Source organism: Streptopelia decaocto (genome assembly GCF_964273445.1).
Source record: "Streptopelia decaocto genome assembly, chromosome: 2".
Classification (NCBI taxonomy): domain Eukaryota; kingdom Metazoa; phylum Chordata; class Aves; order Columbiformes; family Columbidae; genus Streptopelia; species Streptopelia decaocto.
The window spans coordinates 21,147,888-21,172,979 of record NC_138655.1 but is presented as its reverse complement, the minus strand read 5'-3'; the positions used below and the strand labels follow the sequence as shown (position 1 = coordinate 21,172,979).

The 25,092-nt window shown below is 40.9% G+C and overlaps 1 protein-coding gene across 1 annotated transcript; it reads left to right on the top strand.

Annotated features, from left to right (window-relative positions):
* The first annotated feature begins 13,529 nt into the window (after nucleotides 1–13,529).
* DCSTAMP (dendrocyte expressed seven transmembrane protein) lies at nucleotides 13,530–24,202 on the top strand. The gene is made up of 4 exons (XM_082045794.1): nucleotides 13,530–13,600; nucleotides 19,576–20,638; nucleotides 21,765–22,085; nucleotides 22,817–24,202. Exons 2-4 carry the CDS (start codon nucleotides 19,613–19,615, stop codon nucleotides 22,898–22,900), a joined length of 1,431 nt encoding a protein of 476 aa, XP_081901920.1. The 5' UTR covers nucleotides 13,530–13,600; nucleotides 19,576–19,612; the 3' UTR covers nucleotides 22,901–24,202.
* The last annotated feature ends 890 nt before the right edge of the window (nucleotides 24,203–25,092 follow it).

Genomic DNA, 25,092 nt, shown 5'->3' with positions numbered 1-25,092 from the left:
TTGGCATCCACCATGTATGACCAGCTGAAGACATGCTTTGCTCTTCTCATTCCTTATAACACTCTGACAAATGGAAATAAGACATTTCAGGCTATAAAAGTCTTAGGTTTCTCCTGATACACACACAGGCACACCCTGTCCCTGAAACTGAAACTGAAACAAACCCCATTAAATGCAAGGATGTATGAGAAAGTGCCATCCAAGAAGAGCCGCAAAGAGTAGGTATCTATTTTACTGACAAAAAGCCAAGTAAGTTTAAAATATACATTGAGTTATTATAGAGCTTTACATATGAGTGAGGCAAAATCCTCCAAATGATCCCTTGGGAAGCCACCTCCTCTCTTCCAGCACAAGCCCAGCTGTTGTCAGGCAAGGCAGGATGTGAGGTTTCTTTACATTATATGAAAAAGGAAAAGTGCAGCCTGGACAGGGAAAAAAAAAAGTTAAGAATCAAAACCCCAAGCCACCAAAACCCAAGGAAAGGAAGGAATAACCATGATACTGAGCATGCAAGATAAAGCAGAGGAGAGGGTCACCACCCCTTCCTTCCTTCCTTCCTTCCTTCCTTCCTTCCTTCCTTCCTGCCTGCCTGCCTGCCTGCCTGCCTGCCTGCCTGCCTTTTCCATTGAGCTATCTTGCCCCAGGACTATCTGGTCTGCCTTTCACAGCAGGTCTGCTCATTTTTTTCTTCCTAACGCACACACAAATTTAGTCTGAGAAGCACTGGCAATAATCACTAGATACTTAATCAACTGTCCATGGCTGATTTCTCAATTCCAGGATAGGTTTTGTTCTACAATTAAAAGTTAGTTGCTGCTAGACATCTGATTTGTTATTTGTATTAAAGTTAACCTATGCTAGACATTTGATCTATTATTAGTCTCATATTAAGTTACTAGCAGGCCTCATGGTCAGGTCTTTTGGTCTATCTAGCAACAAGTAGACCAGGACTAGTGGCCAAGACTAAAGCTCTCCTTCCTGCCTGCTCCTCGAAAAGTTCTTAAAAATAGCTAGTCTAGCTTTTTCCTCTGTTCTGCTAGCTTTCCAACTAGTAAATCCTTTCCCAATGTGGTGCTGGGGAGCGGAGAGGAGCTGGTAGGGTGCTGCAGTTTGGGCTTTTGGCTGGAGGCAGAGTGGGCAATATCTGTGATGTACATAACAGTTCTGACCCTGTAGCGGGGTTCAAGGAAATCTGTCCACCATGGCAGATCAGGCCTACATCATTTCACATGGACACTGAGACAAACCCATTTTCAGCCAGGTTCTAATATATCCAGGCTGAGGAATACAACTGCTACCCCTGCAAGGCAAATCTGTGATATGTATCCTATTTATGGTGATATTTCCAGCTGAGGTCATGAACTGCAAATGCTATTTTGATTACTGGACTAGCCAAATCTGGAAGTTTTTTGCCTTCATCTTGGATTGAAATTCCTGGAAGTGATGACACAGAAGTTTGTGAAGCTCTAAAACACTTCTGGTTAAATCTCCGGGCAAGGGAATGGCCTGACCAAGAAAGCACCTGGGTTGGCTGGTAGCTAAGCAGCAGGTCTGGTGCAACCTGACAGGGGGTTCATCTGTGGCCTCACCCTGATATGGAGGACAGAGTATACAGAAAGGAGGTTTGGGTATTTTAGAAAGGGGCAAGGATCTGAGAGACTCTGTGATTTGAAGGAAATGCCTTGTGTGTGGCATGGGGTCTCTGGGAGAGGAGTGGGGAAGCACAGAGGCATGGGAAGGTGTATTTTATTGTTTTCTCTGGATCTATGATTTGTTTGGGTTTCATAAAGAAAAGAATCTTTAATTTATTAGAAATGTTAACATCGTTTGTGTGGCTATGAGAGATTGTGTGTCTTAATTGACAACTAGATTTTCTGCTTGGATGGAGGACTGGAGCTGTAGGAAAGGGTCAGTTCCAACTGCCTCGAAGTTTTACCAAAAAGAGGACAAAACAATTGGCTCAAACCAATTACCTCCTGCATAAATTCCACTGATGTAAAGAACTGGGCCTTTTCCCTTGGTAGAGACACTGGGGCTGTGGCAATTAAAAAATATAAAAAATATCTTGACTAGAGATGTGAAAGGAACTAATTGTATCTTAAGACAATGAACACACAAAAAACTGCAGGAAATGAAGAGTTAATATATAACAGACTTCAATAGTTACTGGGCTCATTATATTGAAGCAAGATTAAACTCTCCATGGCATTGGCATTCTGGATAAATGGGAGCAAATCAATTTGACTAAAAGCATGACAAGATTTTTTTCTTTCCTAATCTGAGCTGTACTGTCTACCTAATAGTTAAGTAACTAAGATATCAATCTTCTTAAGAAGCTTCAGTGAAACAAGAAGGATATTCACTGAATTTACTGAGAAGACTTGGTTGCATTTCCTCTTACAGACATTTCACCTTGTTAATATTTAAACAACCTCCATATAAAAGATACAGAATATAGAATGAAATTTTTCAGTATAATTGTGGTGAGGGGGCAAAATCCATCAGGAACTGGTAAATCGGGAGAAAGGAAAAGTAATTACAGTGTATAGAGCATCTTCCTTTATTCCCATCCAATTGACTCAAAGATTTACAGCATGCCAGAAGCAATGAAAATGCAGTAATTCTGTCATAGCACTGATGTTTCTTTTGGGATCATTGAAAAGTACATAATAGGACATTTGTCAGCTAAGATCAAGTTTTTCAGCAGGAGTTATTGATTTTAATTATCATATGGTAGAGCTTTTAGCATATAACATAATTTACATTTCAGATTTTGATCGTATCCCAGGCTAACTTTCTTTGCAAAGTTACTTTTCTACTGCAGCAAGTCCTCCCGGGGCAGGAAGCAGCCTCAGGCTCCCTCCCTCTCCTGCTTCCAGGAGGTTTGGCTGGTGCCTCCAAACAATCCTTTTTAGCATCATGGTTATTACCAAGCTCTTTCAGCACAGTATAATTCAGCACATTAGTGATTACAATTCAACACAAATGTGTCCTCAAGGCAACTACCTTTAATGTCTCTGTTAAAAACAGGTTTTAACCATATTTTCTCAGTGCTGGTATATGATCTGTATTGTTTGAATACTTGGAGAAAAACTCATGCTCTGGCTGGCTAAGTTCAGCTGGAAAGTTGCCTTCCTCAAAGCTTCCTCACACCCTTGTTGTCTGTCAAATGCCCTATTATTTACGTAATCTTCCATGCTGCAACCTGTTAGCTGATGATAAATGTATGTTTTCCTCAGTTTTCCCATATTTACAGAATGTTTTTTCATTCTAAAGTAGTTTATCTCATCTTGAATACAATCTTTGCTTGATTGCAGGAAAGGAAATAGCTGATTAGCTGTTTTCTTCCTAACAAAGTACAAATGTTGATAAACAGTAACTGAAGGTGTGATTACTGAAAAAAGGATAATATACTGGAAGCCTTAATGTTGCTTTTGATAGGAAAGCAGAAGGAAGTAAATGTGCTAGAATAGAAACTCCTTTTCTTGGAAATCACATACTTGAACATTTAGTGATGTTTTTATCTTTCTGTTCATTAGATGTATGCTAAGAGTGGTTACCTGTAACAATTTAGTAATTAATTGCTGCAATCGTTGTACTAAACTTATTTCAAAACTTAGAATGAATTGACTTAAAATACCAAAAAATGATATGACCGCAGAAAATTTCTTCCATTCTCCCTCAGCCAACTGGCAGTATTGTCCTGTGTTTTCTATCATCAATAAGAAAAGGTTTTTCTTTTACTTTTTTACTGCACCAAACTTCTCTGAAAATGTCATACAGTGAATTGTCTGATTTTATTAGTTAATTTGGGGAGTCAAAAATCTCTGGGTGGGTCAGAAGAGAAGCGGCATCCTACCTTTTAGGTTTTAGCACTGGAAGCTCATTTTTCACTGATGTTGTAACATTGTTTATAAATAAACATTTAACTTCTCCACATTTGAGTTATCTTCTTCCTTTTTACCAGAACTGTCATGAGCTGCAACTTCCAGTTGCTAGAATGTATGCCGTCTCTCTTTGCTTGTTTCTATAAAGAATAATTTAATTTACTCCAGCTAGACAAATCAAACTAACTAACTAACTAACTAACTAACTAACTAACTATTTTAAAAGCCATTACAGAAGCTATAATGGCCTGATACGAATCTTTCACATCACACTTTGTCATCATTCTTGTTGCAGGTTAATCCCAGGATATCTCTGCTCATATTTGTCTTCTCTCCATGCCCTTGGGTGTCCTGCAGCTTACGCCCCTGCCCAGGCAGAAATGGGAGCATCACTGTGCCCGTGGTGCTGGTTTTGGGTCCCCCTCCTGGTGGGTGCTCCCGAGAACCTGCCTGCAGAGACGGATTGGCACAGGGAGAGAAGGTTACATTTTAGAACCACATATAGGCTGATCACTCCCTTTCCTGTCCTAAGTCTTTCTCTTTTCTTTCTTCTTCTTCCTAAAATACTACCCCTTTCTACATCCATGAAGAAGCATTAAACTTCAGCTTTTTGCCCTAATTCGCTGGGGGAACTGCTGGATAACTCAGTTCCTAAATAGTTCAGGTGCAAGTATTTGGTTTTTTTTTTCTTTTTTTTACCTCTGAGAAGGTGAACTATGCTGTTGATTATTATATGGCTAGAGAACAGTTAATATTATTTTTGTAGCTGATCCCCTTTGTTTTACCAGTTCTTCCTCAAAACACTCTAGTTCGATACTGGTTTTAGTATCATACACTCATTGTGCACAAGGACTAACTTCATTGCACCAACCACTTCCTCCATCCCCCCTTTTTTTTTTAATCTAAAGAAGCCATTCTTTATCTAAACCATGTGAGAATCAAAAAACAGAAGACAAAGAATTCAGTTTTTGGCCAGAAGTAGACAACACAAGGAATGGCTTTGGAAAGAACAGTGACAAGTATTGTCTTGTAAGCCTTAGGTTGCCTTTTTAACTTCTCTTTTTTTTTTTGTCAGAAGGAACTTTCTTATTATTAACTAACACAACCAAAACACACAAGAATGGATACTTTATTGTGAGATTGAATCAAGTTAGCAAAGTTAAAAACTCCTTCAAAGTGACTGAGGGGTAAAGATGGAAATGCCAGACTTATTTTATAGCAACATTGCCAGATGCTTTGATAGATCTATTATAAATTCTACTTACATTATTCTAAGTGAAGATTGCTATCCAGTTGCTGTTCCTTGGCTACATTATTTCTTTTCTTATCTCACTGATTCTTTTCACAGCATTCAGTAAGGAATTTATTAGTAATGTATCAGATTTCCTGATAAGATACGGTCCAATAAATGCTGTTATTACAATTTTGTCTTTTTTCCATATAACCTTCTTCCTTTATCACTTTGGCTGTATTTGCTCTATGGGTGCCTTCACTGGAACAATGCTGACTTCAGTTACCTGGAATAGCATATATTGTGGAAAAATTAGATTGGAATAGTTTGGTATTTCATTACAGTGTAACTGTCTGGGCAAAACCTTTTTGTGGTGTATCTTATTTGTTTTTCATTAGCTTAGAGTCATTTAAAAGAGTCAGTTCTTTTGTTTGGCATATATTTTGCTTTGGCGAAAAAGATTATAGGGTATTGAGGGAACAATAGAGGGAAAACACAAAGGGAAAAAAAATGAATGAAAAATCATTTATCTATGTATGAATAGCTTGGGGTTTACTTCAAGCTGATGAAAATTATCTGGAATGCACTCCTGGAAAATGTGCTTTGTGAGTATCCCCAGGTGACCCCCAGCTAAGCAGCAGCTCACACAGCACCTTCAGCCTGGGAACTTGCCTTGCTCTCCCCACCCCATCCCCATCGTTACAGCTTGGCAGAGATTCCTTCGCCTCTCAGATTTTCTGGAATAACCTCTTGTGCAATCTCTAGCTAGTGTAACAGTGTCAAAGTGATACCATTTGTTTTAAGTTTTTTTAATAACAGTCTTTTTCTGAGGATGAAATGTGTTAAAGCGGGAATACACAAGCACTCAGGCATGTAACTCTAAGGAGGGTGAGAATGCTCAGGCCAGGAACTCGCAGGAGTCCAAAACAAGGTGCATGGCTGCACCAGGGGAAGCTCCAGCCCAAAAGAATGTGTCCAAGAATCTGCCCCACAGTTCAGACTGTGGACTGAAGGGCAGGAATCCCACAGGCAGCCACGACCCAGCAAGCATTTATTTCCAAATAAGGTTGCTGTCACATGCTCCTTAACTCAGGATCTTACATAGGCTGTGTCCTACTTTTTAGTAGAGCTAGTTAGGCAGGTGAAGCTCCTCATTGTAACTGTGCAACTGCTACCAGTGCTTTTTAAAATGTTTATTTTATGCTTCGTTAAAAATACCTATTCTCTATGCAGTTGGAGGTAGCAGCTGTAGCTGGCTGCGTAATTTGTTGGGAGTGACATCTCCAACATGGAAGAGGTTATGAAACATAAAACGAAGTAACTCACAACAGTGAAGAGAGGCATTTCCAGCTTTCATTAAAAGAAGGATGTGACAAATCTGTGCCTCTGGCAGTCACTTCATGATATCTGTTGGGCACTCAATCAAGACTCTGTGGAGAGGTATCAAGATCTAATTTTCCTGGGAACAATTCAGGAGCATTTATGTGGCCTTCAAGGATGATTATTCAGCTGAAAACTCCCTGTTAAACTCTTTCCTGGACACTGTGAGGAACTTTCCCCAACTTGAATTACAGGAAGAGTTCTTTATAGAAAACATGAAGTCAGTGCTTTCATAATGACTCAAACACTACCTTTATATCATACAAAGATTACCTTCAGCTACTAGCATCAGATACAAGCTTTACCCAAGCTCAGCAGTATTTGGATCAGGTTTCTCACTGGAGCCCATCAGAAGTGAGTTTCTGCAACCCTGATTCACACTGAGAATGAGTTACTCATGGCTGTTGTGTCTCTGGCTCCAGACATACTGCTCATCCGGTGGAGCTCTGCTCCCTGTGAGTTAAATCCACTGTCATTATTTCATTTCCTCAGATATTTAGAAAAGAAAATGCAATTGTCTTATTTTAATCTCAATTTCTGCTGTAGCAGTAAAACAGAAACAGTAATTAAAATCATGACTCAAAAACAAGAGCACAAAATTTACAAATGCTGGTCTCTTTTTCTTCCCTGGCTGTCTGGAAGCCAGCTGCCAGGAAGAACTATTAGTTGCTAGCGGATCTTTCTTATGTGGAAACAGGGAGAGCAGAATATTGAGTGATTTAAATGCGACACAGTATTCACAGCTCTGAGCTTGTTTTGTTTTTGCAGCATGCAGATATGTCCTAAAGACAAACTTGAAGAAATATGCATCCAGCTTGCATCTTACAGTAGTTGAAGCACAGCATTATCAAAACTGTCTTAATCACAGCATCGTTAGCAGTTGAAATGCATTAAGGAACTGCCAGAACAGCAGAATCTTGAGCAATGACATTTTAAATATTTTTTTTATGTGCAAGCAAATTTTGCTAGTCCTTCTGCAGGGATCAAGAAGAAAAACGGGAAAAGAGGTCAGAAATTCGCTAATTCTGAAACCATCCTCACTTTTTTAGTGTAGACAAAAGGATCTGTACCGCACCAACAGACAGAGTGGAAGAAATAAACAACAGCTATTACTGTACTGTTGCTCAAATTAGTAAACTGTCAGTTCTTCCCATTTTACAGTGGCCAATACTGAACAACACCCAGAGGGAAGTCCAGGGGCCAGAAATGCTGTTAGCTAGCAAGAGTGTTCCCCCAAGGGAGGCTTGTGCTGTAGTTTGTGACCCAGTGGTCACCCCCAACCAGGAGTCATCCACCTTGGGCCCAGAAAACGTGGTTGATCCTTGCACTGGCACAAGAGTTTTTAAGTGTGTGCTATGAGTGGGTCACTAAAATATTCTGCTTTAAAGAACTGCCAAAAAAATCAGTGACACCAGCACACCTGACCCTCATTGCACCATATGGGTTAGGCAAGACCTGCTGAGGCTTTTCATCAGCATACTGTATCACTGAAAAGAGCCATGGTCTTAGGTAACTGAAATGTCAGGACAATTTTCAGGCTGCAGGGTTGATTTCTGCATTGTCTGTATGTAATTGTAGGCTTATTTGTTTCTTTAGGAGACACTAGGAGCACTGCCAGTCACTGCTATGACTTGATTCAAATTAGTGAGTACGCCCACAACTCCTTGTTCTTAAAAACATAAAAGGTGGAAAAAGTCATTCCACTCAGATGACTACAAATTACATTCTTTCTCATATATAGCCCAAGCCCGTGCAAAAATTCCTTCCTCCCCACCTCCTCTTTGAGCCTGGTTCTTTGCCTAAAAGCCGCTGACCTATCCAGTATTTGCGTTATTATGAACAAACTCTTAGTCTCATAACAGGCTCCTCAGGGAAGAAAAGTCCTGTTGCACACTCCCACTGCTTGTAATGGTGCTGTGGGAGCCTCGTTTCTTCCTGGAGCCCCAAAGGGATCATGCAAAATTTCCATAGCCAAGAGATAAAACCTGTGCCTATAAATTGTTTTATTTCACTGTATAAAAAATTAGTAGGAGACAGACAGCATCCCAGGTGAGGAAAATGGTGCCTTCTACAGACTGCATGCTGAGATGGAGAAAGTCATTAGCAGATGTTGAGAAAGACTTAGAGCCCTTCAGAGATCTTGGAAGAATCCCATGGGTTATGGAACAGGATAGAAAAGGGGTCCAGGAAATCTGGTTGATGTTAAAAAATCACCTGCTCCAAGCTCAAGGATTATCCATCCCAACTAAATCAAGCAAAGGCAGCAGAAAGCCAGCATGGATGAGCAAGGACCTCCTAACAAAACTTGAACATTAAAAAAGAAGCATAGAGAAGGTGGAAGCATGGACAGAGTGCACAGAAGGAATATAGAGACTGATTGCATAAGGACAGGGTCGGGAAAGCCAAAGCCCACCTGGAGCTGAATCAGGTGAGGCAGGCAAAGGGCAGCACAAAGGGCTTCTACAGGTCCATCAGCAGCAAAAGAAGTCATGGGCAAATGCGAGCCCACTGCTAAGTGGAGTAGGAGTACTGGTGACAAAGGATGTGGAAAAGCCCAAGGTACTCAACGCAACTTTCAACTCTGCCTTTACTAGAAAGACCAGCCTTCAGGAATCCCAAGCCTCTGAGACTAGAGGGCAAGTGTGGAGCAAGAAAGACTTACCCAAGAAAGACTTACCCTTGGTGGATGAGGAACATTTAAACATGGGACCTGATGGGAAGCATCCATGGGTACTGAAAGTGGCGGCTGATGTCACTGTGAGGCCACTCTTTATTATCTTTGAAAGGACTTGGTGCCTGGGAGAGGTTCCTGAAAAGTGAGAGAAAGCAACTGTCACTCCCAACTTCAAGAAGAGCAAGGAGAGGGATCCAGGATGCTATAGTTTGGTCAGACTCATCTTGATCCCTAGTAAGGTGATAGAGCAACTAATCCTGGACACCATTTTCAGTGAGTTTTCAACATGGATTTACAAAGAGGAAGCCATATCTAGTCAACCTGACAGCCTACAATGAGGTGACTGGCTTGGTGAATGACAGAAGAGTTGTGGTTGCCATTTACCTTGACTTCAGAAAGGTTTTTAACACTGTCTCCCATAACTTCCTCATATACAAGCTGACAAACTATGGGTTAGATAAATGGATAATGAGGTGGATTGAAAACTGGTTGAACTGCCAGGCTCAGGGGGTTTTGATCGGCAATGCAAAGTTCACCTCGACAATGTTCACTAGCAGTGTGTCCCAGGGGTCGATACTGGGGCCAATACTGTATGACATCTTCAGTAATAATCTGGAAAGTATGAACCCTCAGCAAGTTTTCAGATGGTACAAACTGGAAGGAATGCCTGATACACCAGATGTTTGTGGTATCATTCAGAGTGGCCTCAGAGATGAGAGAAATGGATGAACAGGAATCTCAGCTGTCACAGAATCACAGGATGGCTGAGGTTGGAAGGGAGGCACTGTCATGGTCTAACCTGACCTAACAATTCAAAACCACAACAGTCTCTCACTTATTGCCCCCTTCACCCCTAAACAGGGGAGAGAATTGAACAGGAAGGTAGCAACTCGTGGATTAAGATAAACAGTTTAATAAAATAACAAAATAACACTAATATACCACTACACCTACTAATACATATAAAAAATGGAAAACAGAATATAAAATAAAAGATACTCAATGCAATTCCTCACAAACTCTGTCCGTCCTGAGGAGCCAGTCCCAGGAAGCAGCATCCTGATCCTGAACAGCCGATCCTGAAGAGAGAAGAGAGAAAAAGGCAGAAAGGCCCAGAGGCCTCTGCAAGTTGGCAGGATGGCAAAAGACCGAACTAAAAGAACTCCTGAAGAGAACTCCACCAAAAATGAAGCAGAACCGGAATGGGTCTTTGTCTACCTAGCTGGAAAATCTGACTCCCCTTAAATATAGAAGAATGACACTAAAGGCATGCAATATTCTTATTGATCAGTTTAGATATCAGTCAAAGTCTTCCCCATCCATGCCTGTCTTCCTAGCTGCCTCACACTTGGACGCAGAGAGCTCAGAAAAGTCCTTGGCTCCCAGACAACAACAAAGATAACTGCAAGCTCTTACATTCTTTTTGTTCCAACTCAAAGACACTGGAAAGCTACTTGATGAAAAACATTAACTCTGTCCTGGGGTGTTATCTTCTTCTTCTCAGATTAAATCCAGATAACAACCGTGGAACTATGGGGGGGGCGGGGGGGGGGGGGGGGGGGGGCGTGGAAGGTTACTAACTGCATGAAGAAAATTAAGTTAAGTTGTTTTCAGTCAAACCAGCACAGAGACCTCTGGAGGTCATCTGGTCAAACTCCCCCACACTCAAGCAGGGTCATCTAGACCATGTCCAGCTGACCCACAATCACTACTCTGTGATTCTGTAAACAGCTGCCACATTCTGCTACCAAGGCTGAGATGCTGGGCTCAATGGAGACTTGGTCTGACTTAGTATGCACTTACCTGGATCACTTCACAGAATTTTCCCCTATGAAGGATATGTTCTGCTAAAAGAACATTTAATTCATTCACCCTATAATGAACAGAGACTTTCTCCAGTTATAAATGGTCCACCGTATCTAATTATACCATTACATTATGCATAATTTAGACTCTATGAACATTATGCTATGTTCATCTTGCTGCCTGCCAGCTTTTGGAACTTGTTCAGTAACTTCTTTTGAAACAGCTGCTCTGTGGAGGGGAAACCTGGTCTTATGGTGAGCCAGTGAGACCTGCCACTTCAGTGCTACCAGTACCTGCTGGAAAAACAGCTGTCTGGAAAATTACATGCAGGGACATTTCAACCAAGGGCAAATGGATAATGTTCATGCCAGCACTTCAGTAGCTTCTCATGGCATTGGACTCTAGAAAGAGACCAAGGACAGAACAGAGCCTGGTGTACAGCCCTGGGTGTCTGAAATTGGAGTTTAAATGACAGTCAGTCTCCAGTTCCATAGGTGTAGTAGGTAGCATCTCAGCAATGGACCTAACCACCTATGACATTTCTGAGAAAAGTAATGGATATATTTTATTTCAAAAATGGACCTTAAAGTTTAAACATAAACCATAAAACCAAGTTAGTTCTGAAGGCGGTTGTAAGAGGCAGTGTGTAGAGGATGTTAGTGGAAGGGTATCACAGGTGCTTAGTAGGTTGTGTGTGAGAGTCCTCTTATTCTTTCTATTGCTGTTGTCCTTGTAAAGCAGTGTACCAGTCTTTGGTTTCCTTTAAAGTAAATCTATAGTCCTCTTTATCAAATGGTCTGACTGGTTCAATGGATCAATCCGATAACTGGTAAGATCCAGTGTCCAGAGGATGAGTGTCCAGAATTATCATCTTTCTCTCCCATACACACAAATATGCATAGAGACCATAGTGTCTGCACACCGACTGTTTATTTCAAGTAAAATTTTAAGTGCCAAAGATAAAGCAAAGTAAGATTCTTAAGTATTTTCCAGAAAGTTGTAAGAAATATGATGTTATCTGTCTACTGAATGAATTAGAAGTTATTAAAAGACTTTCCTGTGTATTGTGTTCCCATATACTGTGATGATGAAGTCTCTCCCAGATTTCCAACTCTGTTCGTGTTTGAACACAAATTAGCACTTCTCACCATTTTTTTTCTCAGTACCATGAGTAAGAAGCAAATCCAGTTGCCACATTCAGTAAATGAACTTTTAATTTCTCTGCAGGAAAACTACTGTCTTGCAAAAATAAGAGATCATATGTCTGCTTATTCATGTTACAGAAGCTGTGGGGTATTTAAGATGCCAACATTAAACCCTAAGTTACTGTTAGGTCCTTTATGCAGATAAACTCCTGGCAGACAGGCTGCTTTCACCCATTCTTTAGGACCTCAAAGCTACTAAATAATGATATTTTATTGTGGATTTTTTTTAATTACCGAGGTAGAATGATAGGTGTGCAATATTCATTCACCTTTCGATAGGTGTGTAATATTCATTAAACTTATCTAAAGCAAATGTAGAATATGAACACAGCACATATACATAGAACTTGCCAGTAGAGATCAGAGGCAAGTTTAAATGCATTTGATATCTCAGTCTTCACTGGAAAGGCATCTGGTGAAGAATAAAATCATTTAAGTTGGAAGAGACTCCTGGAAGCCATCTAGTTAAATTCCCCACTCAAAGCAGGTCCAGCTAGATCACATTGCTCTATTGCACTGGGATTTCTTGGCTGGACACAGCACTCCACATGGTCTCACCAGTGCTCAGTCACAGTCGCTTTCCCTGACTTGCAGGCAAGGCTCTTGCTGATAAGCTCAGGATGCCATTGGCCTTCTTTGTCACAAGGGCGCGTTGCTGGCTTATGTTCAACTTGTTTTCCACAAAGAGGTCCCGATCTTTTTCAGCAAAGCTGCCTACCAGCCGGTCAGCTCCAGCCCGTACTGGTGTCTGGAGTTCTTCCTCCTCAGGGGAAGGACTTTGCATTTTCCTCTGGTGAACTTCATGAGGTTCTTGCCAGTTCATTTCTCCAGTCTGTCAAATTCCTCTGAACATCATCTCTACTCTCCTGTATATAAATTATCTTTATTAACCAATGACTTGTTGTACATAATTTGAGTTTCTTTGTTGGATATTTAAGGTGGGTACCACTCGAAGGGCCATATTCTGACAGATTCTTTACAGAAATTTTTACACTAGTTAAAATTATTAGAGTTTCAAAGTTATTTGGGCACTGAATTGCTGCTGCTTGCAATGGGAAGCACCAAAATAGCTTAGATGTTCTAGACCTAAGGCATTATCCAAGATAAAGTTAAGTCTTTGAAATCTGGGCCCAGAACTCATTTGCTGATATCAATTACTCTGCCAGAAAAAAAAAAAGGTGGAAAGCGGCACTTGCAAATTATATACTATTTTGATTTTGTGTATATATTACTTCCTCATGAATCTTTGTTGAAAACAGAAACATTTCAAAATTGTAGCGTGCCTGATTCATTGAGGGAGGGTATGGGAAACACATTACTCATGTGAATATTTTTACTAGTGCCCATCTTGATTCCTCATAAAATCAAGAGACTCACCGCACTGTGAAGATCCTTCATGAGCTTTACAGGAGGGCCTGTAAGTAATGCTTTAGGGTTAATATCAAGGAAATGTGGATAGCAATCACTGACTTAGTTAGCTGTTCTAAGGTAAAAGTACTCGCTTTAAGTTAATTGTTGCCACATTACTAATTAGAAAGTATATTCCTGAAATTCATGAATCAGTTCAGTCCTCAGCTCTCTCAAAACTGTGTATAGTGATATTATGTGCAGAAGGGACTATGTAACCTCTCATGTTCCCTTCTGTCCCTCATACTGGAATTTTCTGTGTTTTGTGGAGTTGTTTTTGTGAATAAGAAAACTACCATTTGGGTTTCCCAGACTGTGCCTCCATTCCTGCCTGCGCTTTAAGGGAATTGTCTGTCTGTGGGTCTCCTGCATCAGTGCTTCCAAATGCAACACGACCCATAACAGTATAAGTGAGAAAACTTGATTTCTTGTTCCATATTCCTTCCATAGGTCTCCAACTGCACACAACACATTTTCTGTGCCCTGCTCTGAGCACCCAGCTAAGTCAACTAAAACCTGAACTTGCAATGGAGAAACATAGGGAGAAGTTCATCTCACTTGACTTTGAAAAGCTTTGTCTGAGTAATCCAGGCTCTTCATAGTCAAGACAAATTGAGAAAAAACTCTGATAGGATGCAATCCATCCCATGCAAGGGTGAACTTCTAAAACAGGTCTGAAGTATAACTCTGGGTAACTGCCCTTTTCTCTTAATTGACATAAAGACAGATAGCTCAGATGTGGACATTAAGCCATAGACATCTGATGTTAGATGACATTTAGCCAATTTGTGGCATCCTAAAGGCTTGATAATATTTTGCAGTGTTCAGAATTTTCCTGAGCCACATATTTTAAATACATGAAAAAAAAAGAAAGAGATCAGTTATTATTTTTCTTTGTTTGGTTTTGCATGTATATACACTGTTGTTTTATTTACATAGCTGTGTTTTTCAGTATTTCAAGTTCCCATTTGCACACACTTGATTAGGTATTTCAGTCCTTGCCTGTGTTTGTTGTGTTTAGTACCATTTATTCTCCTTCCCCTTGCAATTTATAGCAAAGAACGTGAACATGAGAAATGACAGTTGGTCTCAACAAAGCCCTGGGGATAGTTATAGTACCATTGCTGGATTTTTGATTGAGCTTTTATTTCTTTCCTCAATGCCCTGTATTGACCAAAGGACATAATGTGGGACTCCTTCCTGTATTTTGGCCTCTTACTAAACCTCTTACTAAACCATAGTTCAGCATTGTATTTTTTGATGGTATCCGAAAAAGGGAAGTAATTCTCTTACATTTCAATGCAACTGATCCAGGCTTGGAAAGAAGGCTGCTGAAACTGCCAAAAAAGGAAATATTTGTGTTTATATTCTTATGGCGTGCTTTCTCTCCCTTAATTCCTGTACAAAATCCAAGCAGGATTTATGAGGCAAAGATCACTGTGTAGCTGAAGCTTTAGCATCAAAAGGATATAAGTTTCCCATTTAACCTAATGTCTCTCTTAATAAGACTTTATTTTTATGTATGAGGATCCTGTGCACTGCACAGAGCGAAGTGGCTGCCAACCTGCCATGCTCCTCCTGAGATCAATTCAAACAATGGTGCTGCACAGAGAAAAGTTGTGTCAGACTTTTTGTGAGGCTGTGAAAACCAGGTGGCACTAATCAGTCCTAACTCAAGGGAACTGGTAGTCACCAGGCTTTGTCTGAGTTAGGTCTGTGTCAAAACAGAAACTAGACTTAAAGATCTGTGTCCCTACTAGAAAAACTAATTATTTAGTAAATCCCATTATTGCTTTTTCCGTTATATTAAAAATTAGCAAAGATTTTGCAAAAGTGGTTAAATCATATACCAGAAATGTAGGCCTGGTGATCACCTCTAAGCAAGCAATAGCCTGGGTAGAGAAGGTTTTAGAAATACTGCCTGTAAATGGAAGGAGTTCCAATCTATCGCAGTTGGACTATATGATCATTGTAGGTTACTTCCAACTGAAGTATCCTCTCCTCTAATTCTAACTGTAGCAGGCTATCGTCAGATAGGGAGTGAGCAAGGGACTAGGACAGGACCAAATTGGTAGTGAAGGTGGCCACAACTTGTCAGGCAATTAATGTGGAGGAGTCTCGTAGCAGGCAGGGAAGAAATCACACACAGTGTAAACAGTTACTTAATAAAAAATTTATAGTTCTAGTACAGGACTCATGGTTGAGCTGGAAAGACATTTTCTAGGCGCACTTGATGTCATGTACTTATACTCTGCTTACTTAAAAACTGTGGCCAGTAACTGAAATATGACAAGCAGGATCTTAAAAACTCTTTTAAATTTTCCTCTTTTATTTTAAAATGAAACTAGAATAATACCCCTTAATTATATTGAATTAATTTTAGTACATCACAAGCCTTAAGAAGTATGGCTCAAACTCTTTGCTGGAGAGGTTCATTTTGAGAATTTGTTCTTATAATTACTCCTGCCAGCATGCCATATGGTAGATGATTATCACACTTCCAGATCTGAGCAAGTATTTCTTAGAGAGGGGAACTAAGGCATAGAGTGGTTCCCCTTGAACTCTACAGGAAAATCAGGTTCAAAGGCAGAACTAGAGCGTAAGAGTTTCCAGCTCCCCTCTGTGGCATTCACCATGACAAAGAAATTGGCACTTAAGGGCAAGAAAATGTTTTCCAAAAATAATTCTTTCCTTATGCTACATAAATAATGGTAGCAGCCCCCACATTAGGACAGAAGCAAAAATACTTCGCTTCAGGCTGCAGTCGAAATGAAGGTTTTGTTCTTGTCAGCCTCCTGTTAGAGTTTGTATCTGCACCTAACAATTTCAGGGGAGTTATTGTGATTTATGTTTTTAAGACGGATCATTCCAGAAAGATCTCAAGGTTTACTATTTCTTTAAGCACTGAATTAGCTTCAATTTATTTCTACCTCCGAAACAGAATGCTATTTTCCCTTCCCAAGCATTCACAGCTGTTTAAGTGCCTGCTGATGCAAGGATTTTCAGCCTCCACATTTTTTTAATAATAAGTTAAGAGTTTTCATCCTTTGCATGATTCTCCTGTGCTGATTATCTATGTCTGTTGCTTGTGTTTCATGGGGGAAAATGGAGGTGTCAGACAAGCCACAGAGATACAAACTGTGAGCCTGACTGAGCCGGTGGTGGCTGAGCTCAGCGACAGGGTCTACAGCGGACAGGGATGCTCCTTTTCCAACCTTCAGTGATCATGGAGAGACATCTGAGCATCTGTGACACAGGCTCCAAAATTCAGTGGCTCTTTACCATGTCTTTCCTGCCTTAAAACTCCGGGCTCATGGAGGTTAGGGGCAAACCTGCCATGTATTTGCTGAGTAGTGCAATGATCTCATGTCACGGCATTAAATCTGTCCACTAAAGGAGACTTTTTGCTTATTTTCAAGTTCTGTCCACATTTTGCAAGTCTTCAGCCTCCTGGTCTAGAAATATGGCTTTTGTTAGTTCTAAGGCTTCATTCTTGACTGTCTCTCCAATACTTAGATGCAGTCATGCCAAACTCCCAGTCACATATTGCAGCCATTTACCGAACGCTTGTAAACATTAACAGGAATGCACCATACCCATGCATACAAACACACAAAACCATGCAGAAACTACACTTGAGAACAGCTGTGAAGTTAACACCGCAAAAGAAAACTCAAAATGTGTTATTTTCTCACACTGATGGTTTTGTGTGATATTACATAAATGCTAGCTTTTTTGCATTTGATTTTTTATGGCTTCTTAAATCAAAAGCAGAACTCCAGATCTATTCACTGTACATAGTATTTTTTCTTAGATCTACAATGAAGCTGTGGCAGCACGTACTGTTTAAGGATCTGATATAGGAAGTTCAGGATTCAGTGCAGGGTTTGCTGATTGTTAGGTCTGCTTCTGCTTGGCTCCAGGATTCTGAATATTTTATTTTTAATTACGTTTCCTAAAAACGCCTTGTTAATTTCTAGTTCAATAGGAAAAGGGTAAAGCAGACTGTCCACCTCAGCAGAGGACAGCTCTGCTCATGGCAAAGCTGGGCTCCAGTGGCCTGTGTGCTTCCTGCCCTCCCAATTTCTCTTGCACCGCTTTCCCAAACAGGTGGTGACTTCTACATAGTTTGGGGACATTAATTAACTAATTTTATTCCTGTAAAGGAGCTGCTAATTGCTGTTATACACTGTTTACAGCTGACTTCACTGAGGCACTGGAGGAAAGCAACTCCCAAGCAGAATGATGGTGCCAGGGGCTGAGCCCACCTGGAGAGCTGTTGCCCACCCTTAACCACTGCTGAAGCACTTAAGCACCCAAAAAACTCAGCATCCTTCAGGATAGTCCTCAGCACTAGAAAGGATCAGGCCTAAGTAAGACGGAGGAAAAGCAGCACACCAAGCACAACAGTCCAAGAAGGTCCCAGCTGGGGGCAGATGCCTGTTCTCATCACCCTCAGCTCCTGTCTCATGAAAAGCTAATAACAATGTAACTAATAACTAATGATGAGAGGAAGTGGAAAATGGTGCAGTGAATGCTAGCAGCATTCATAAAGTCAAATGCCAGTAAAATACAGTATGTGTACAAAAGAACAGTTTAGTTCCTGGCTACCTGCTGTGTTCAAGCTAAACTAAAGACAAAGTAATATCTTCAGGATGTATTTGCAAAGAAAACTGTTCCGTATTATAAGATAAAATTGCAACAATTTATTTTATTTAATTAGTATCTAATTTGTTCCAGTATGTTAAAAGGCTAATATGCATATAAATTGATCTTCCATCTTTGGACAAGTTGCAGTATGAATATTATATTGTAAAAGAAGAAGGAAAGATGTGATCACTGGAATGTCTCACATCAAACTGAATTGAATCTCACAGAAATACTCTGTAATTTACAGTACGGGCATGCTGGTAGGTAGGAGAGATGGTGACCAGTACAAGCAATTAGGATTAAGAGTGTATATGGTCCAGTTTGTAGCTGTGCTATCCCAGGAGAGACCCAAAGGAGGACTGATGCCTCTGAGACACACTTTCTTACTTTCATACTGACCTGCCTCCAGCGAGGCTGTGACAGCTGGGGCTGTTCAGCCTGGAGAAGACAAGGCTCCAGGGAGACCTTATTGTGGCGTTTTAGTACTTAAAGGGGGCTTATAAGAAAGATGGGGACAGACTTTTTAGCAGGGCCTGTTACAATAGCATAAGGGGTAACGACTTTAAACTAAATGAGGATAGATTCAGGTTAAACATGAGGAAGACATTTTTTACCATGAGGGTGGTGAAACACTGGCCCACGTTGCCCATAGAGGTGGTAGATGCCCCATCCCTGGAGACATTCAAGGCCAGGCTGGACGGGGCTCTGAGCAACCTGATCTAGTTGCAGATGTCCCTGCTCATTGCAGGGTCCTGGACTAGACAACCTTTAAATGTCCCTTCCAACCCAAACTATTCTATGATTCTGTGAAGAGGGAGAGCTTCGTTCCCCATCCCAGGGCAGCACACACAGGCAGATCCACCCGTTCCTCCCTTCCTAACAGCTGCTCTCCACGGGTCGAGCTGCCCTCCCCTGCATCAGAGCACTGATGGGAAGCTTCCATGCTCCCCTTTTTTTGTTCCTGGTGCCCTTGTAAGGCAAAGCTGACATCTGTGGGGAAGCACTGGGTGCTCAGGGAGGCTTGCGTCCCTCTCATTCTCTCCTCATACATACACACATATATGTACATACGAACCAATCTTTCTATATAGCAAATGAGAAATCAAAGTGCACAAAAAGTAGGAGGACAAAAATCCTTGAAAAAAGATAGAATCATGCCTTACATGTTTACATATGTGATATTGGGGATGACGCTTTGCGTCTCATGTGGTGCAGTGCAGACCCCATGTGAGTCAGACCTGCGTATTTTGCAATGTGAAGAGGTATTTAAAAGCACACCATTGTCAATAGCATGACCCTGTAACTAACAGTATTTATGTTTTCTTTTCCTTTTAGTTTGAGCTATCACAGTGTCAGCAGCACTCAGAAGAAAATGCAAACATTTGTCTCAGTAGCCCAGAATGCTTGGGAAATTTTTATATCCGAAAGGAAGCCTGGCTGGAAGAATTGGATGCAGCTTTTTGCAGTTTGCTCTGCAGTTGGCTTCCTCTCAAGCTTTCTCTTATTCCTTGGCATGCACTTCTCACTGGTACACCATCCCTTAGGTCCCTTACTGATTTCTGGATTCATCTGGATCTCACTTTCTATTGCGCTCTCCTGTTTCAAGCATCTGCGCTGTTTTTCTGTCCTGTTCCTTCTTTCTTGTGGACTTCAAAATGGCAGGAATGCTCTTATTACAGCTGGCACAGGTGTCGTTGTGGCCGGACACATCCAAAATATTTTTCACAACCTAAAGGTTCTGGCAGACAGTATAACCTGTCATTTAGAGTTTGAGCAATTTGCCTTGATAAAATATTATGTTGAGGCAATAAAATGGATTTATGAGAAGGTCAAGGTTTCCACTGAGCTATATAAACACGTTGTGTTCCTAAGACATGAATGCACACCATCTTATTCCATTTCAGATGATGCATTAAAACAAGAGCTAAATGACACAAAGCAAGAGATCCAGAGAGTTGCTAACCAAATCTCTTTTATTCTGACTATATTGCCCTATATAGGGCAGAAAGTATTGCCTATTGTGGGGATTTTTCTAGCTTCTTTTGGAACTGGCCTCTTTATAAAAAGATTTGTGGGCTCCCGCAGTAACAAATTTAAGAACACTTATATCACAAAACAGTTCATCGCATTTGATGAGCACCAAAAGCAACAGCAAAGACCCTGTCTTCTGCCACTTAACAGAAAAGAAAGAAAATATTATGTGACAATCCCATCTTTCTGCCTCACAAAGAAGGACAGAAAAAACATGCAGTATTTTTTTCTCCCTGTTTTTATTAATCTTTTCATCTGGCTTCTGTTTGCTGCAGTAGATTATTTGTTTTATTGGTTAATTATTTCTGTGAATAAACATTTCCAAGAAGTACCAGATCCAGAGATTCACCTCAGCCTCGTTCAGCAAGTAAGTACTTATCAGTACTTTATAGTTCTTAATTTACTGTTGAAAAAAATTCCCCTCATCTTCAGCACCTGCCGACGTACAGCCAATGATCCATCAGTTCTATCATGACATTACCACAGAATCACAGAATGGTTAGGGGTGGAAGGAACCTCTGGAGATCATCTAGTCCAAGCCACCTGCTAAAGCAGGTTCACCTGGAGCAGATTGCACAGGAATGTGTCCAGGTGGGTTTTGAATGTCTCCAGAGAAGGAGACTCCACAACCTTTCTGGGCAGCCTGTTCCAGTGCTCTGTCACCCTCAAGGTAAAGAAGTTTTTCCACATATTCAGATGGAACCTCTTATGCCTCAGTCCGTGCCCATTGCCCCATCTCCTATTAATGGGCACCACTGAAAGGAGACTGGTCCCATCCTCTTGCCATCCACCCTTGAGATATTTATAAACATTGATAAGATCACACTTTGTCCATGGAAAAAAAAGCCATTGCCTTTACAGCTATGTATGTTGAATGGAACAGTTCTCTGCATTTTTCAAAGTGTCATCATAGTTCTAGAGAATGGTGAATATAGGAAGAAGTACTTTTATTCCTCCATTTATATATGTGGAGAAGACCAGAAGCCTAAAATTGGAATGTCACAATGCTGACATTTGTGAAGCACCACTTTTATAGTCAAAATGGCACTGTGACATTGACGTGAGAGATGCCCACTTTTCTTTGGCTGAGGCAGCAGGCGAAGTCCATACAGCAGCCATTGTTAACGGTAGCTGCCCAGGTTGGAGGGACCTGTGCAACACAATTCTTCTCCTCAGACCTCTCTCCAAGTCATTGACCATCTGGTATTTCTGTCAGGGCTTCTCCTAGTCCCTGATGACTATGTTTCAGGCAAGTACTGTTCCATCTTCAGATCGACTCTTACAACAGTCTACCAAGAGAAATGGTGAAAATACAGTTGGAAATATTTATAAATAGCCAAGAAATATATTGTTATGAGTACAGCATATATAGACACTGGATAGACTACATGACTTACGGTCCTTTGTAAATCTGAATGTCCAATGGAAGAAATATTCAGAAAGGAGGGAATCAGTACTATAATCAGCTCTCTTTTTCCCATTTTCTTTTGCAGAAGAATGAGAAGATCTTTATCACTGGTATGATAGAGCATATTGCAAAGACTGATGTTTTCAAGATCTCTTTGTTTAAGTATGACTGCATCCCTCAGCCAGAGCTCACTCTCTCCACAACATGGATCCAGCTTGGAGTCATCATCTTCTTCTTAATCATTTTTGGGTTCTTCTCTGGCCTCCTGACCCAACTTAAGATACTTGTGTCAACTTCATTTTATCCTGACACTGAGATGAAACGGATACGTTACTTGCATGCAAAATTACTCAAGAAAAGAGCAAAGCTACAAGCAAAAACTCTGAAGAACACGTTTGCTAGAACGGTAAGCCATCAGCTGTAGAGAACAAAAAATCTCCCTCTCTCTCAGGGTGGCAGTCAGACCCAGGAAATGCTTAAAAACTTCTTAACTTCAATTACGTGCTAATAGACTTCCCCCAGTGCTCTCCTGCACAGGAGCCAGAGACGAGCTGTCTGTTGGTGAGATTAGATCATAAAATGGTTTTGTTCTGTCCTTCAACACATGTGCACCAGACATGACATGGGTACACCCAAATGACTATGTGCTGGCAAGAAAATACCCTTCAGTCTTAGAGCTCTCCAGAGAAGAAACTTGGTTTTCACAAACGTATGAAAAGCACCTTCAGCACAAACAGTACTCCTGCAATCTAGACAGCAAATATTGGACATTTGTGAGCAGCCTCTCTCTTGTTGAGAAAGATGTTCAGTGTTCAGTTGTTGCTTAGCAAAATGGAAGGTGATATATTTCTGTTTTAAAACACAGTGGTAGTGAAACTGCTAATACCATTAGGAAACATCTTTTTGCTTGCAAAAAGATTCACCCTGTATATATGTATATATACGCTAATGGAAATAACAAACACACATGCATATATTTATGGTGAATCCAGACAGATAGCAGCAGACACATATAGCTTGTTTTGGTTTGTGTTTTTTTTAAATAGCCTTCAATACTGATTGTACATTATGCTAGTGTCTGCGTGATCTCTACCTCAGTCATATTATGATCAGAGCATCATATTTCTGTCTTTTCAGGTCAGCTTTTGGTTTCCAATACTCAAGGCAAGAGAGGCAGTGAGGAAGAAAGAAAGGAGTGTGGCAAATGACAACATGGTGTGACAGAGACTAAATGAATCTTTGGATAAAACTGAGGTGCTCTTTCTCCACAGGGACCTGTGTTTTGCACTCATCTTTCCTATTGAATTCCAATTTTAAAATGCAAAAAAATAGGATCAAAGGCTGATGATCAGTATTTCAGAAAAGTGCGGAAAAGAAGCCATGGGAGATAGTATGCTATCCACCACAGAGAACTCTGGGTTGCATTAATACTTGTTTTTCAACTTGGGGTGTGCATCATCTGGTATGTTAGAAATCTGTGTAAGAGCAATCAAACAGCTTGGATCTTTTAGAACTATAGCACAAACCTCTTTGGGCTGAGCTAACAGAGGACATAATGGCAGGATCAGGTTTGTCTTCTTCACATTTGCCAGACACATAAGATAGAAGACACAGCAGAAGCTGTCCATTGGCTTCTGGATTGTCCAAGAACCTAACTGGAGGGCTTAGAGGTTTCTAGATATTTATGTCTATTTTTCAGCCTTCAACTGCCCCAAACACTTCAGCCTGGTTCTTTCTCATCGCTAGATTCATATACCTCCTCCTGCCTCTGTAGCCATCTCTTCTGCAGGGTCAGTGCTCTATCTCCCCTGTCAATCTTCTAGCCCAGCCAAATTCTCCCTCCCACCATGGCTCTGCCACTTACTTTTGCTGATTTGTCTTTCAGAAGATTCTAACCCTGGAATTCCTTACTTGGTCTTAGTCTCCCACTGTCACATGTCCATAGACTGTACAGCTGGTGCAGATTGCCCCATGTCTTTGATGATCATGAGAGAGGTAATGTAGCACATGCAAAAGTAAGAATGCTCACAAGAGCTAGAATACAGAGGAATCAGGTGTTCTAGGTGCAAACACAGTAAATTGGTTTTGAGGTGGAGGGACACAAGAGCAGTGGTGAACAGTGCTTCAAATCTTGCAGTCCAAGGGAGCTTGCAGGAGTAGCAAAAATGGGCTTAATTATGTTGCTAGAGCTACCACTGACTTCAATGAAACAAAGCTGAGCCATTACTAAGTGCTTCACCTATACAACTAACATGGTTGATGTGACCTTCATATGACACAAGAAAAAGTGCTAAGACCAGAATGACATAGGAGTGGCTTGACTGACGTGGCAGTAGTGTAGAGTAAAAATCACCCAACAGGCAGTGTATTCTTGATTTTCAGCCACAGCCAACTTCTTTCTTTTGGTTGCATAATAATAGTGAACTCTACTCTGTTCCTCAATCACATGTGCATGGTCCCAGGAGAGCCATTGATCAATGTCTCTGTTATGTGAATGAATAAAGACTTATTTAAAACCTTCCATTAGCAAGTGTCAGAAGTAATTTTCTACCCAAACCACTGAAAAACACAAAGCCTTTTTTTCTCTGGGTCTTCCAAACGAAGCCTCACTCCTCTATGGACCAAGGTGGTTCAGGTTGCTGGTGTGCCAACAATTTATCTCTAGAAAATGGGGTGCTAGATTAATACCATGCAGTATTGAGAGTTGTGCTGAAAGTCTGAGTGGCCTGGTTATGTCCTCTTTTTTTAAAGTGGGGCAGCTTTAGATCATAGCAGAACATCATTTACATCCCAGGTACTACTTTCAAGGACCGGTAGCAAAAAGCTTTCCGATGAAAAGAAGCAAAATGAAGGGTCCTATAAAAATTTTGTTTTCACAAAACAGATTAGATGTCCAGTACTACTGACAAGAGGATATGTTCCTTCACTCTGGTTATTATTGCAGATGAAAGGGGAAAATGAGTTAAATGTCAGCAAGAACTGAGCATTTCTGGATGAGTTCTGACAAGTTCGTTGCTGGTAGGATTCATTGCTAGTAGGAGTTGAATGTGCTCCTTTCAGTCCCAAAGGACAAGGTGATGAGAAGTCCTGATCTCCTACTGATTACAGTACCCAAAGGCGGGGGTAGGTCTGATTGACAACACGACAACTAAACATTGTGCACTTCACTTGGCATCAGGACGCAAAATTTGCTTGGAACACATCCCGCCCTCCTTCTTCTCTGACCTTGGTGTCTACAGGGCCATTTCTCTCACATATTCTCACTCTGCTTTCTGACTTCAGGTTGATGTGCAGTTTTTTTCCCCCTTCTCAAATACGTTATCCTGGAGGTGCTATCACCATTGCTGATGGGCTTGGCCTTGGCCAGAGATGGGTCCATCTTGGAGCCAGCTGGCACTGGCTCTGTCAGACAT